This window comes from Tachypleus tridentatus, chromosome 3 (assembly GCF_004210375.1).
Source record: "Tachypleus tridentatus isolate NWPU-2018 chromosome 3, ASM421037v1, whole genome shotgun sequence".
NCBI classification, from domain to species: domain Eukaryota; kingdom Metazoa; phylum Arthropoda; class Merostomata; order Xiphosura; family Limulidae; genus Tachypleus; species Tachypleus tridentatus.
The window spans coordinates 112,198,492-112,215,091 of record NC_134827.1 but is presented as its reverse complement, the minus strand read 5'-3'; the positions used below and the strand labels follow the sequence as shown (position 1 = coordinate 112,215,091).

The window sequence follows — 16,600 nt, the reverse complement described above, 5'->3', positions numbered from 1 at the left end:
TCTTATAATACAAATCAGCGTTGAAGCTGTTTATGAAATGATCCACATAAGTACGTAGCACACGATCTGTATCTTTCAAAACGAGGGTTTTCTTCAAAAATGTATGATGAAGTCTTATCTTGATGTTGTCTCCCTTTAAAGATGTATAATCTCTAATACTTACATCATCAGAATTTTTATGTGTGTGTGTGTGTGCGCGCGTGTGCGGTGGTGTGAATATCAGTAAGTTAGTTATAAAACTTTCAGTTTGTAAAGAAAAGTGATTAATTGACACAATTGTCATTTCACATTTAAAATGAATAACAAGATAAACCATGTTTTGACACTCATTGAACTAAACAAATGTAACATAGAATTATTCCGAAAGGCAGATTAAGTTTAATCAATTTTTTTTTTTGCATGAAAAATAAAATAATAGATTTTTGTCCAGATGAAACAAATGTTGGTCTACATACTTGTCCGTAGAATGAGTATTAAGAACACTACCATAGAGCATGTTTATACATACACGCCCCTTGTTATGTAACTGTTAACAAGTAATTCGTCCACATTCCTGAGACACTAAGTTAGTAACTACTAGAGTTACCAGTCTGGTTGGTGCCTTATCGCTGTCTACTTGAGTAGCGTATAACCTGGTTTACAAAACAAGTTTCGTGTAAAAGTGAATCTACTCGACGTCCTTTACAAGGAAAATGTGTTCGTGCAAGGGGTTTAGCCGTGCTGGGATTTCTTTTTCTCACGATACGAAAAGATTTATGTCGGAGTTTTTTAATAATGTTTCTTGACTCTTTATAATCAAGTATTATTATCATTATTTAAGCACTCTTAACACAAGTTTGGACTATAGGACTAAACCTAACCTAAACATAACCTGACCTGATTTAACCTGACCTAATCCAAACCTAAACCTAACATAACCTTACCCTAAAATAACCTAAACCCAACCTAAACCTAAAAAACCCTAACCTAACCCAACTAAACCTGAACCTAAATTAAACTAAATTAACCTAACCCTAACCTAGCCTAATATAACTCTGACCTAAACCTAACCCTAACATAAATTAAAACGTAACCTAACCTAAACCTCACTTATTTTATCTATTTATAGCAATGTCAATTTGTTATAAAACAATGACGTGATTTTTTTTTTGTTGGGCACTTTTATCAACTGATAGTTTTTTAGAATTATTATAAAACAATGGTACAACTTGGTGTTACAGGTTACTCTTATGAACTGATTGTATTTTCGATTTATTATAAAAGAATGACGTGATTTGCTGTGGATCGGTCTTCTTAACTTATGGTACTGTTGATTTACTATAAAACGGTGACGTGATTTGTTGTGGCTGGGGATTCTTATCAATTTATAGCATTACCAATTCATTATAAAACAATGACGTGATTTAATGTAATTGATGACGACCATGATGTGATTTGGAATAATTAGACGTTTCTATTAGTTTGTAGTTCATATTCTTGGTATTCGATGGTTAAGTACATGGAAATTTCTTTTTGAATGCATTCATAGCCAAAAGTTTAGAAAGGAAACGTTGTGAAGTAGCAGTTTTAATGAGTGTTTTTTAAATAAAAAGATACAAACAAATATTTAGAGAGGGATAATTGGTTTAAGCTGAGCATCAGGTTACTTATCTTCAAAATAAGATCCTTTGACAGTTTTCTACAACATCTCTATATTATAGAAAAGGCAATCCGTCAATACTTTCCATTTCTAACTCATAAGATTTGCGTGCGATTTGACCGTCACTTTAATGTTTACCCAAACAACGAGATTTTAAAATTTTTTATGCTGTTGAGATAACAAGGCGTCAACCGCGAGACATCGAATTCATATTCCGGCAAGATAATCGATCGGTTCTTCACACATTTAAGATTAGCCTCTGTTTGGGATTTTGATAAATGTCACTAAGTATTGTATGGTCATTAATGATTGAATATAACTCAAAATAGTGCTTAACTTGCGATAGTTGCATTTGATGCGCAGATTTCTGGAGTTTATTTGAATGGTCTACAGATAGAAACTTTCTTTTTGCCGACTAACGTATACAGTCTCTTAAATGTTGCTATTAAATAATATAACGTTCTTCTTCAGGATAACTATATACTAAACACTTACTAAGGAGGAGATAATACTTAATGCATGTGTTGTGAACGTACAGTCCAACACATTGTAGAAATAATAAGTGTTGCTTTGTGTGTGCGTGTTCTTACAGAAAAGCCACTTGGTGCTATCTGCTGTGTCCACCGAGGGGAGTCGAATCCCTGATCTTAGAGTTGTAAATCTGAAGACTTACCGCTGTCCCACTGAGCGTCCCACTGAGTATATTATGTTTATTTTAAAAATACAGAAATTTTTATCGTGATAATAGTTTACAATATATTCAATTCTGCAAATAAAAGTATGTTTCAAACCTGTTACTGTTACAAGAAAACATTATATTTAGTAAGAACTGTTGTGGTAAGACTAGTTTTCGCTTTCAAACCAAGATTTAATCGATCCCATTTTCTTCTTGTAGGGTATCGGCAATGGGTTTGTTGTGCGTCTCTGGTAAGGTTAAAATAAGACAACCGGCTAGTAAGCAGAGCGCTCCAAACAACCCCTATGGCACTTCTGGGTGGACAGCTGTACCCTGAAAACATAAACATACTTTAATCATTAGTTCCATCTAGTTCTGGTGTCTGATGGCTAAAAAAAGACATCTTGTAAATCAGAAGAGTAGAGTCATACACAACAACAACAGGTTCGACACTAAGAAATGAGATTGATACAATGTTAAAACAACACTTCATGCTAGACTGATATAAAAACACAATAAAGTCCAAAAGTGTACACCAAAAACAGATAATGCTACGTTTACAAATATCGATTTTTATGAAGTATTAAACTATCTTCAAGTCTACGGTCATTATTTAGTAATTTTCTATAGTCGGTTGTTACAATAGAAGCATAAAATAGGAGGCGTTTCATATTTGTGAAAAAATTCTATATATCTATAAATTAAATTTACGTAATTCAAAGCTTTAGATGATATTTTGTATTTTTACTAAAATAAATATCCATATTTTACCTGTTAATTTCTGAGGTATTTATGTAATATTGGTTTAAGAAGAATTCTTACCAATTCTTTAACAAAGGGAGCTAACATAGAGCCTAGTCTCGCGCAAGTCGAGCTTGTTCCGACACCAATATTTCGTACTACAGTAGGAAAGATTTCTGCAGAATAAACGTAAACAATGGCAAACGCAGCTGTAATCGCTAACTTCCCAGACATTGATATTGTAACCTTTAACCACACCAACTCTGAAGAAAGTAAACATTAAAAAACTTACACTTCTAATGGACTATAACAACGTCACATTCAGAAAACAAAACAAAAAGTATTACTAAGAAAATAAAACTACACCAACTAACAATTTCAGTTTTAATAACACACGATAACAGTTTTATGGAAAATAAACAGGTAATAGTAAGGAAATATAATCACACGAACTCTGGGGAAAATTAAACCAATATTACTAATTGACAGCGAAAAAAACAATCCTAGTAAGAGAAAAAACTATTACAAACGAACTTTAATAATAATAATCTTACGAAATAACTGACAATGTTATGTGCAAAATAACAGTATGCTATTTGTTATTTTAAATTTCGCGCAAAGCTATTCGAGGGCTATCTGCGCTAGCTGTCCCTAATTTAGCAGTGAAAGACTAGAGGGAAGGCAATCAGTCATCACCACTCACCGCAAACTCTTGGGCTACTCTTTTACCAAAGAATAGTGGGATTGACTGTAACCTCATAACGACCCCACGGCTCAAAGGGCGAGAATGTTTGGTGCTACAGGGATTCGAACCCGCGACCCTCGGATTATGAGTCGAATGCATAACAGTAGGAGAGTCACGACAACCTAAACGATATGACTAATTTAACAGGAAAAATAATAATATAAATAAAAATAAGTCTGGAGATGTGATGAATTAATGACATACGAAAATTGTGTATACATAATTATGTGTGTTATTAGATTTTATTAAAATATTCTATAATAAATAAGAATTATTAAATAAAGGTAAAAATTAAAAGAAACTTTAATGAAAGTATTATTTTTAGTCGTTAATAGGATCCTTTAAAACAACTTGACACTTTATGTGGATGGAGAGCTTATCACATATTAAGGCTTGTTTAGAGTCTAATAGTCACAATGGACGTTATTAGTGGTGGTTGGGAGTTATATTAATCAGTTTAGATAACTTATACTAGTATAATTTGTCTACTTGGCTGCTAATTAGTGATTTACTACCACAATGGAAGCTGGAATGCAAGTTTCAGGAGGCAAGTGTATCTTACCCCCAAGTGGTAGTACCTTATTATTTATACTTTGGAAAATAGTCACTTTCCCACAACTACCCGAATTTCTTCATGCAAGACTGATGAACAGTGTATCCCCAACCACAATTTGAGTCCTATCCCCGTTGTCACCTCCACAACCTAGGGCACATTTTATACCCTAACCCATAGCCTGTGCCCTGTAGGAGCCTTTTGATTTGTGCAGCGTTATTGATTATTTGTTTGTACTTTGTTTTTATTTATTAGATTACAAATTATATTGGTCAGAGTGCTGGCTAAAAATGAGAAATATTCTAAAGCAGTGAAAGCATTCGTTCAAAGGCAAATAATTTAATACTTTCTTCTAGTTATGACGTTTGTTTTATAATTTCCTCTGTAGCAGTAGAGTTAGAATTTTAAAGTTACCAGCGACCAGCTAGTTTGAATATTTTAAACGTGTACAGTCAGGTTAAGCTGATTTTTAACGTGTAAAGGTTTGTTCTATGGATTCTAAAAATGCTGGTTTTGGTTATTTACACTGTGGTTTAAACGGATTATATATACGCGCGCGTGCACACACACACACACACTACACGTTAAATTACAGCTTTTCGATACTCGTTAATACTGTTTGTACAAAGAATTATATAATTAAATTTCAAAAATAAATTCTTACCGTAAGGAACAGGAATAATCAACAACAAAGCAACTCCAGCTATAATTACTGATATCATAAGGGGAAATTTTCTCCCCAGACGTTTCACCACGAAGATTGTCCCAAAGTATGATGGAAACTCAACTGCACCCGCAATAAGAAAATTGAGGAACGGATCTCCTCCGAGATTATTAGTATTGAAAGATAATCCGAAGTAAATGAAGGAAATGGCAAACCTGATGAAGGGATAAAATACCAACTTTCATTTTTTAAATATATTACGTCGTTTTGTTGTTAAGATAAATCTTTTTCCTTGTACTTTAATAGAGCTTAAATTTCCTAAAATAAGATGTTAAAACACAACGTGACAATTATACAAATAACTTTCCATCTTTAGTGTGTGTGAGGCTCTTCGTATCTCTAATGTTTTCTAGCGTTAAGAAACCAAATTTTATTTTTATTTTTTTTCTGTTCTCAGCGAGTTGCGGATTTCAAAATCATAGTTGTGTAAAAAAAACATTGCATTATTTTTTTACCAGGATCAGGTCATTGCAAATTACAGTTTTCATTCCCTTTAACTGAAAGCATGTTTCATCACAATTCGTAGGCTCGGGTCTTTGTAATTGAGTGGACATAAGAGCTAGTTGGTAACTTATGCACTAAGATACAAAAACTAAAATAGTAAAACGAATTGCGTATTTCACGTACATCCATCAACTGTCTTCTGTAAAGTTTTACTATATAACGCAGATAATAATTATATCTGAATTTTGTATATATATTAATAGCTATATGAAGCAGGATATTTTTTGTAAAACTCGAAATACCAAGTAAAATAAATTAAAAAGCGTTTCGCATTACTCCTAACTCAACGATAATTTTGTTTTTAAAATAATCATTTGTTATTTACTAAAGTTCTAAAGTGACAAATGTCTGTCTTCATAGGAGTTGTTTTTTTAAGAGTGGAGTATATTATATAATGAAAAATGTTGGCATAGTTGTTCGGGTGTTGTTTTTTTTTATCAATTTTACATTTTCTACTATTAATAATATGTAACTCCCACGATGCTTCGTTTTCAGTGTTTAAACTTATTCTACGACTCTGTTGGTGTATGAAGTTTTCATACCACGAGATGTTTCTAGAACAAATCAGAACATATGAACTCCCAACATAAATTTAGTACTTAAACAGTCATTGTAGATTCTTAACAGAAACCATAAGCAATCTAATAGAATCGCAACTTCTATTTACTATAATATTAAAATTTGGGGCAAGTTATCTCTCAAAAACATAACTTTTCAAATACTTGAAGAATATTTTTGCTGCATATGTATTCATTGTATATCTTCTCGCCATAGTGTTGAAACAATTATTTGATGCACGTTACATTTTAAATCAAGAAACAACTTCGAAACATGTCGGATACTCAATGACTCGGTGTGTAGTGATATAACTACATGATCAAATTGATAAACTTTAATATTATTTATAATTGTATAACTTAGCACGAAGGTGTCTCGGTAAGAACAGTTATACGAGGAACTGTAAGAACAAATAAATAACAAACAAATTTTTAACATAACAAACTTACCAAATTGAGAACACAGCTAGTGACTTTTTTCTCCATTTCGGAACTTTTAACAAATCCAAAATTGTCTTTTCTTTATACGTGCTATTTTCCTGCAATATAAATATTGAAAAAACAAAAATTCTAATAATAATATGCCCAACAAATTTTTCAAGAACTGAAATAGAAAAAAAAATTAATTTTAGAAAGTTGATTATTGTTTGTTTGTTTTTGAATTTCGCACAAAGCTACTCGAGGGCTATCTGTGCTAGCCGCCCCTAATTTATCAGTGTAAAACTAGAGGGAAGTCATCGCCCCCCACCGTCAACTCTTGGGCTACTCTATTACCAACGAATAGTGGGATTGACCGTCACATTATAACGCCCTCACGGTTGAAAGGGCGAGCATATTTGGTGCGACCAGGATTCGAACCCGCGACCATCAGATTACGAGTCGAACGCCTTAACCCACCTGGCGATGCCGGGCCGAAAGGCAATTAATATACTTTGTTAAATCCAAATATCAATGAAACAAAAGTCGCCGCAACCATATCTTCAAGCATAATTTTGGGCCTGGCATGGCCAAGCGCGTAAGGCGTGCGACTCGTAATCCGAGGGTCGCGGGTTCGCGCCCGCGTCGCGCTAAACATGCTCGCCCTCCCAGCCGTGGGGGTGTATAATGTTACGGTCAATCCCACTATTCGTTGGTAAAAGAGTAGCCCAAGAGTTGGCGGTGGGTGGTGATGACTAGTTGCTTTCCCTCTAGTCTTACACTGCTAAATTAGGGACGGCTAGCACAGATAGCCCTCGAGTAGCTTTGTGCGAAATTCCAAAACAAACAAGCATAATTTTGAAGGGGTTTTAAATGTCACTACTCATATTTCTAACCTAACTCAAGGCAATATGCTAAAATCTGCACGCTAATTTCCAAAGGATATTTTATTATGTTAGTTATGATTGACATTGAAACGCGTAGACAATTACATTCTCCACATTTGCAACCAGTTTGGACATGATCGACGGTAGGTTTGAAGGATCTTTTCCATTTGTTATCAAAGCTTTCTGTAACTCGTGTTCCGCCTCTTGGAATCTTCGGTGAGACAATAAAAAACGAGGAGATTCGGGAAGAAGCCTAAAACATAAAAAATTGTGAATAAACAAAAAAGGAATTATACCCTTGGAAACGAAAATGTATGCCATTAAATTTATCAACATCTCTTTCACTCTCTATCGCTTAGAATACTTATTATAAAAAGATGAAATCTGAGAGAAAAGTTAAACCAATACCAATGATTGTATCCAAATACAAAGAGTGAGATGTTTATATTTTAAAATTTCATGTAAAGTTGCACAAAAGGTATCTGCAAAATGTCGTCACTAATTTTTAATTCTTTGTCTATTCTTGTCTGACCTATTGGGATTTTACTTTATTACAAAAAACGAAAGAGCAGTACTGTGTGTATTGCAGAGAAGGCGAGTTATGAACCATTGGATTAAAATTCTTATAGCTTTAATAACGGACAAACTAAATGATAAAAAAGGAAAACAGAAATAACCCAAACTTAAAGTACTAATATGTGAAAAATAAATTACATGACATTGCAATATATTGAAAATAAAAGTCACACTGTTCTTATAATATAAAAATAATTAGTATCGATGTCATTATAAAATAAACAAAACAACTTATTATTTATTGTATTAGCACAGATAGCCCATTGTGTAGCTTTGTGCTTAATTCAAAACAAAAAATTTATTGTATTATAATAGAACAAAGAATTTAGGAAAACTTGTGTTATAATAAAAATAACTTATGACTGATATTATGATAAAAGTAAATTTAGATACCTATATTATAAAGTAAAAAGATTTTGATGAATTTGTTTTTGATATTCAAGAGATATACTTGCTAATCACCCATAATTTTGATGCAATAGACCAGAGAACTTAAAAATGATCTGGTAAGTGGAATCCATCGACAAGGCTACCATAACTAAACAGTAGTAATTAGCTTTCACTATTTTAACATTCTGATGTAATCATGTTGGAATGTCCGATTTTTGTCGTTTTTGCTAATGGACGCGAAATTTAATCCACTAATTCACATTCTGGGATATTAATCGGACCATTTTTTGTTGAAAGGAAAAAAAATAAACATTCAAGTTGAGTGAGAAACAGAACAGTGTAGAGACAAAAATATAGCAGGTAACAAGTTATAATATGAATGAGCCGAAACAGAAACAAAATAATGTAACAAGTTATGTTGAGAATGAGACGAGAAATTCATGGAGCGAGAAATGAATAACGAAGAAAGAACTTTAATATTAACTACCATATTACACCTATCATTACTGTCGACTCGACGGTACGTGATCAACAACGGTCACGTTTTAAAATATTGTTCTCAACCTGATGTTGACCATAGGACGTTGAAACATTATTTGTAAATAACAAAAGGTTTTCTATTCCCACATCAGCTGTCTATAATATATATTATCCTGAAAAAGTGAGTATCTATGCATGTTCATTAATAATCAGCGAGACACAAAACAAGTTAGCTAGGAAAACTATTAGAAGGAAGAAGGAATTAAGAGGAAAAATGGGAAACTAAGAGTAGAGAGAAAAGGAAAACTAGAAGGAATTAACGAAAGAAAGCATTTAGTTTGGTTTTGAATTTCGCGCGCAAAGCTACATCAGTGCTATCTGTCCCTATTTTAGCGTGAAAGAAGGCAAACAGTCATCACCACCCACTGCCAAGTGTCGGGCTGTTCTTTTACCAACGAATAGTGGAATTGATTGAAACACATAACCTTCCCACAGCTGAAAGGGCGAGTCCAGCGTTATGTCAACCTGGCCATGCTAGGCCGAAACATGAGGGAAAAAAAAAGGAACAAGTGGGAATTAATTGAATTAAAAATATAACAACTGAGGTCTATTTTGTTTAAAAATTTTTGCACTAACAGTCCTTACTTTATGAGTGATAGATTAGATGGAAAACAGCTAGGCTATATAACTCGCTGTACACTTCTGGGTTATTATTTTACAAATATATAGCGGGATTGAACGTCAAATTATAATGCCATCACGGATGAAAGGACGAGCATATTCTGTGAAGAGGATTTGATCCTTCAACCCCCTTAGATTGTGAGTTGAGCGCCCTAACCACCAGGCCAAGTCATATCCCAATACTAAGAAAATTAGTTAAGAAGAGATAGAATTATATTACGTAAAATGTAAGAAACGTATGCTTATGGAGAAATAAAACTACCAAAATAAATGACAAATCTATTCACTGTGATACAATGAATAGCAAACAAAAAGTGAAAAAGAGTAAATGGAAAAATAAACAACCTTCGTGTCCAATTTTATGCACAAGAAAGTCGAATCCAAAATAAATCTACAAACTTACCAGTGAGGTCACTCAGAGAGTGACAAAGAAGCAGTGATTTATATATAAAAGAGAAAGCAGTGGCAATCTAATTTATAAAAATATAGACAAGAAAAGAAGCATATTTGGTATACATGCAAGATTTAGTTTTAACCTTTGGTTTACATATAAAAAGTATATTATAAATACTAGTAAATTGTTTATCATTAAAAACAAACCTACCCAGTGTGCTGTGCTCACTACGAATATCGAAATGTTTTTGGTTTTTTTTTAGTTCGCAGGTTTACCACTAAGTGGAGTAATCAAACTTTTTACACTCTATAGTAGAAGGTTTATTATACGAATAGATATCCATCTCTATGTATAAAAACAACATATCGAGCCTCTTATTGGATACCTAACCCCTTCTAAAAGGGTTGATAGCTAACAAGAAAATGTCATGTTATATAATCTTTCAAGGAAAGAAATCAGAATGTTTCCTATAAAATATCATGTGTAAATGTTAAAACCAAGGGCTGGCAAGAAAAAAAAACAGGTTCGCACAGAGGACAGTAAAACAAATAAATACAAAACACCATCCTCAGATGGAAATATAAAAAGATAATTAGCATAAATTCGGTTTACAACAGCGACGCATAAGTCAGGTTTACAAAATTCATTTTATGTACGTAGTTAATTGTAAGAGTTTCTTGAAAGCTGCATTAGTACAATGTAGATAATGAAGAAATGATGTAATGTAATGATGTATATATCTACTTATGTACTTCGTATAATGTAATGATGTATATATCTACTTATGTACTTCGTATAATGTAATGATGTATATATCTACTTATGTACTTCGTATAATGTAATGATGTATATATCTACTTATGTACTTCGTATAATGTAATGATGTATATATCTACTTATGTACTTCGTATAATGTAATGATGTATATATCTACTTATGTACTTCGTATAATGTAATGATGTATATATCTACTTATGTACTTCGTATAATGTAATGATGTATATATCTACTTATGTATAAGCATCTATAAATTGTATTATAACAATATTTCAAATGATACTAAAATCTCGAGTTCTGTTTTGAGAAATTACAATACGAAAATATAAAGTGAATTTTGTATTTTGTATACTTCTACCTCGCCGTCCTCTGTGTCTACAAGAATAACGTTTGAAGTTGATAAGGTACTCACCACCAGTGTCCGGCTAAAGCTAACAGTGGTACGCTGATGCTCAGTTGAAGGTATGTCCAGTCTCTAAAAACCAGGCCAATACACTAAGGGTTAAAAAGCCAACAGCCCATCCCATCTGAAAAGCTATCCCCAGTGTCGATCTCTGGCTTTGATCTATAATTTCCATTACTAAAGAGAAATATATTTCACTGTAGGCCAGACTAACACAATATTCCTTGAAAATAACGATAGAAATTAAACTGTTTATCTTTGTTTAATTAGAAACTTTGGAAGAACATCTTTTGAAAAGTAATACAACTTTTAAATAAACAATATTTGGAATTCCACAATCTAACAATAAGGAATTAACTACACGATAATTTACTATTGTCGTAACGAACTAGCCATCTATTATATAATTTACTGTATATTGTGATTAAGAGAGAAAAGGAATTTGAATCTTTTCTCTCATCACCTAAAATTTTGTGTGAAACTCGTCTGTAAAAGTTCGTTAAAAGTAAGAGATTTTTGAAATAGATATTACAGTTCTTAAGTTAAAATGTTGTTTGAAAAACATTTGTTTGTATTATTTTCATCTGAAAGTTTTTAAAATTTAAAAATACAACAACTTTTCCATATCTGTAATAACTGTTACATGAATTTTTGCGGTCATTTTTAAACTATTATCCATTATACCTGAGACGTTTAATAAATATATTTTTCTTCATAATATTAAATCTAACTACTCCCTGTAGTCGGCATTGATTAATAACTTTTGACACGCCTTCAAGGTCTTCCACGAAACAAGATAAAAAAGAAACTTAACTATATATTTAGATATCTCTGTACAGAAGAGTCTGCAATGTGAACTGAAAACTTTTAACAGGATTGATGATCTAAATATAGACTGGGCTAAATTTTAAACACTTAGAAGTTACCCAGTGCCACTTGTTAAGATCTAAAATCTAGATATAGAAATTGGTACTTACATAAAACGAATGAAGAAGTTACAATGCCAGTCACGCCCAAGGCTACAAAGAATCTCAAAATAACGAAAATTATAAAACTTGGTGATAATGCGCATAAGATTCCAGACAAAGACCCTGTTGCTATGCTTAATAAAATGATTGGTCGGCGGCCGAATCTTAAGAAAAAAACATAAAACTCGTTTCTTGTCCATATAATATAAATACAACTCATCGATGAATAGAAAAAACGTTAAATGAATGTTACCCATATATAATGATACAACATGTGAACCATGAAATAGTAAACAGAATGTTCTTGTCTATACATTATGACAAAAAGCAAAGGAACAAAAACTTAGCGAGAAGTCATCTAAAAAAGTTAATTGTGAAACCTTTATTGTATTATATTTATATTTTTTTAACAAATTAGAAAAACTAATGGATCAAAATGGAGGTGCAATAAACATTTTTATTTTAAAAAATTAGCCTAGAATCAGTAAAAGTAACACTGTTTGAGATAAAGTTACTTGAAGATCATTAATGTTAAAAATAAATAACTAAAAACGACACTTCACCGATTTCAAACTATCTGAGAACGTTATCGTTAAATCTGAAGAAAATGACGAATGTTAAATATAATTTTGAAGGAAAGAAGCGATTACATACATTTTGTTAACAGTGGATTTTTCAAACTTCACATATACGTTTATTGACAACGTTACAGTAAAAATCTATGAATAATGATTTTCCGAAATGATTCAGGAAAACACTTAAGAAGAAAGCTACTACGTCACAGTTAAATATATTAACATAGAAACCGCACACAGAACAAGATAAAAACATAAATATGGAAATTTTAAGACTTACAAAAATGTCGGATGTTGCAATAAATAAAATATGTTCCTTGTTTACAGATTCAAATATGGATACAATGAGTGAACTATAAACAACAGTATATAGAACAGTCTTACCCTTCATAAACAAACAACTGTCTGGCCAACAAACATTAAAACACTTCAATCAAAGAAAAAGCCTTTGACAAATTCAAGTATCCAACCTGTATATACAACAACCGTATTCCATCTTGTGTAGACGAGAGTCAAGTAAAGAAATTGAACAGAGCCAATCTTAGGTAACATTTGTAAAGAAATCACCGTATATATGGTAGCTTTACTGTTAATGTAAGATTGTTAATATCCAACCTGTATATACAACAACCGTATTCCATCTTGTGTAGACAAGAGTCAAGTGAAGAAATTGAACAGAGCCAATCTTAGGTAACATTTGTAAAGAAATCACCGTATATATGGTAGCTTTACTGTTAATGTAAGATTGTTAATATCCAACCTGTATATACAACAACCGTATTCCATCTTGTGTAGACGAGAGTCAAGTGAAGAAATTGAACAGAGCCAATCTTAGGTAACATTTGTAAAGAAATCACCGTATATATGGTAGCTTTACTGTTAATGTAAGATTGTTAATATCTCTGGCTTGAAACCTAGTAATGTAAGTATGGATTCCGAAACATTGAGTCAAAAATAATATTCACGTAAATAAGAGATAATGGCTTCTTTTACCAAGCAATAAACAAACAATATGAATAAATAAACAATAGCGGACAAAAACAATGTCCAAATAAACATCTTACCTCTTTCAAGAACAATAAGCAAATAATTATTCAAATAAATAAGTAATTAATGGCAGAAATCTCACTATCCTTGAAGCAATATAATAACAAATATGGCTACCTAGAAATGTTGCCATCATCTGTGGTCATCTTAATTCTTTAAATTTGTAACAACTAACAAACCCATTTAATCGAAAGTTTCAGCCATCATAAAACATTATTGTAGTAGCACTGAAGAATCTAACTAGCAGTTAAAACAAGTTACATCAGTGTGGGAAAATGTCAGAAAAAGTCCTCAGCTGTCAGAGTTATATCAGTGAATGAATGTTCTATTAAATGTCCATATCTGTTAGTATTAGACAGTATATCAGATATCTTAGTAACGTCTCTAGCTACCAGTTTTATCTATGCGAGAGAATGTTGCATGAAATGTACTTACTTATAATTTTATCAATATGAATGTCAGATATCTGAAAAATGTCACTAGCTATCAAAAGTTGTATCAGTGTGAGATTATGTTCTAGTTCGATGAAATGTGCTTACCTATCCGAGAGTTGGCCGGTTATAAACCATGAGACTAGATAGCCTGACATGTAGAACATCTGACTCAAAGATATCATCCACGAGTTGTTACAGACTAAGTTCCACTGAAAGTACAGAATCGGTGTTAAAACACAAAAATTGAACAAAACATAGATGAAAAGTCAAACAGAAAGGGCAGTATACATTCTGATCAAGCCTGTCCGTTTTCACTGAGCTAAAACTAATTTAGCTTTCAGTGGATTGAGTTTTTTTGTTTACAGTTTTTTCTCAGATTTAGAGAAAGACACACAAGTATGCATGTAGAAAATGTTTCTCGTCATCACGAGAAACAAGATATGCAATTTATGTAAACAGTTTGATGTTTTTTTAAAAACCCGTGTACAGGGCACCAAATTTTCTATTGAACAAATTTGTTCTACTATTGATAGTGAAAACATCCACATATCGCTTACCGTTTTTCAGTTTTAACAAACCTGTTCTACTATTGAAGACTTGTACTGAGTGTGGTCGTATTCCCACTAGAAACAATAGTGAACTTCACGAGTATTGTTCAAATTTGTATTATTCATTACGTCATACATCCAGCATTTGCTAAACGACCGTTGTCCTGTTTCCTGAGCCACCACTGGTACACTGAAGTTCTTCCATTCTACTTCCGACATATTGTGGAAAACGTCTGGACGTCCACCACACCAGTGATCAATATTAGGAGCCAAAAATATTGTTACCAGAATATGCCAAGCATTAGACAAAGTCGCGACAAAATCAAAAGAAAATATTTTCTCTGCCTGTGCCGCCCATAATGAGTGTAATATCTTCTCTGGGTGATTTCATCCTTACGTTTAAAAGGAATAATTCTGTAGACAGAAAGAATAAAGTGTGAGTTATATCTGTAATATTCTAAAGTATTAACACAGTTGGTCTACAAGTACAAATATATACATACAATTTTTAAATAAAACAATCCTAGGGTAACATTTTAAAAATGAAACTATAAAATAAATAACATTTTACGCACTGGTAAAACATTTTATAAAAAATTCCCCAAGTTTCATACAAAGAGAAAGCTAATAATGTTTAAAAAAAAACAAAATTTAACACGTTTAAAAGTAATCGGTAAAACCCCTGGTAGTAACTTCTGTTTAGCACATTTGTCTCCGATTATTTTAGTTTGTTGAATTTCGAGCAAACGTTACATTAAATTGTTGGCGTCATCTGATAACATTATAGTGTTCATTATTGTCAAATGTCACGTCAGAATGTAAACTTTGTGATGGCCCTTGTCACCAAACGTTACGCTAGACTGACGACTTATGCTCTAAATTTATCATATTGTTTTACTGATGTTGGAATTTTCTTTACCATCACTAAGCTGACGCTCAACTAATCAACAGATAGCAAGAACACTCTTGAAGAAACGACATTTATAAACAAGTTGTGATAAAATCGCAAAGTACGCTGCATTTCGATTAAGTTGTTCAAAATATTTTTAAGAAAATGAGCGTGATGTTAGCATACAGACGTACAGAAATAAGGATCAGATGAAAGTTAGTAAATAGTATTACAAAGTTTTCTTTTTAGTAAGTAAAGAAGACATTTACCTTTGATAGCACCCGATCAAGTTGATTTAAACTTAGAGAGTGTGTGAGATGAGAGTCTTCTTATAAAATAAGGTTCCCACCTATCGAAACTATTTTGAGACGACCTCGGTAAACATCTGTATACGAGCCAAAACTGGAGCCACGTGACATGCACGTGTTAACACTTCTTTACACCAATCTTCAATTTTATCGTGAAGATTTATGCAAGTCGAGAAACGTGACATATATTCAATGTCATTTTTTGTCATAGTTTCTAAACTATATGAGATTTTTGTCTCTACGGCGACATGATTCGTATAAAAAATTACGCGTCTCGAAGAAACTTATAACTGATTTATGTTGTACTAAAATAACAATTACCACGTGACATACAATGAGAGAATGAACAGCAATAATTACATTTCACGTCATTACGTCTTACGGGTGAGACGTGAACGGTTTGGTTTAGTGGGAAATTTGCGCAAAGCTACACGAAGGCTATCTGCGCTAGCCGTCCCTAATTTAGAAGTGTAAGACTAGAGGGAATGCCAACTCTTAGGCTACTTTTTAACCAACGAATAGTGGGATTGACAGTCACAGCGTAAGGGTGAGTTTGTTTGGTGTGGCAAGGATTCGAACCTGCGACCCTCAGATTACGAGTGGAGCGCCTTGACAACCTGGCCATTCGGGACCTCTAAATGGAAAAGTAACAGTAAAGTTTCCAAAACTTGTACCTCTGTAATTCTC

The 16,600-nt window shown here is 32.7% G+C and overlaps 1 protein-coding gene across 4 annotated transcripts; it reads right to left on the bottom strand.

Annotated features, from left to right (window-relative positions):
• Positions 1-2,329: 2,329 nt before the first annotated feature.
• LOC143247777 (organic cation transporter protein-like) lies at positions 2,330-15,994 on the bottom strand. 4 transcript variants are annotated; one of them, XM_076496233.1, is made up of 10 exons: positions 15,875-15,994; positions 14,747-15,130; positions 14,274-14,377; positions 12,122-12,276; positions 11,154-11,321; positions 7,549-7,696; positions 6,590-6,678; positions 5,019-5,233; positions 3,138-3,319; positions 2,330-2,648 (listed from the first exon to the last, which is right to left on the bottom strand). In XM_076496233.1, exons 6-10 carry the CDS (start codon positions 7,576-7,578, stop codon positions 2,619-2,621), a joined length of 546 nt encoding a protein of 181 aa, XP_076352348.1. In that variant the 5' UTR covers positions 7,579-7,696; positions 11,154-11,321; positions 12,122-12,276; positions 14,274-14,377; positions 14,747-15,130; positions 15,875-15,994; the 3' UTR covers positions 2,330-2,618. The 4 variants fall into 4 exon arrangements, with proteins under 4 accessions (XP_076352348.1, XP_076352347.1, XP_076352351.1 ...); XM_076496232.1 differs by having other exon boundaries at positions 11,154-14,377; XM_076496236.1 differs by lacking the exon at positions 3,138-3,319 and having other exon boundaries at positions 14,274-15,959.
• Between the last annotated feature and the right edge of the window lie 606 nt (positions 15,995-16,600).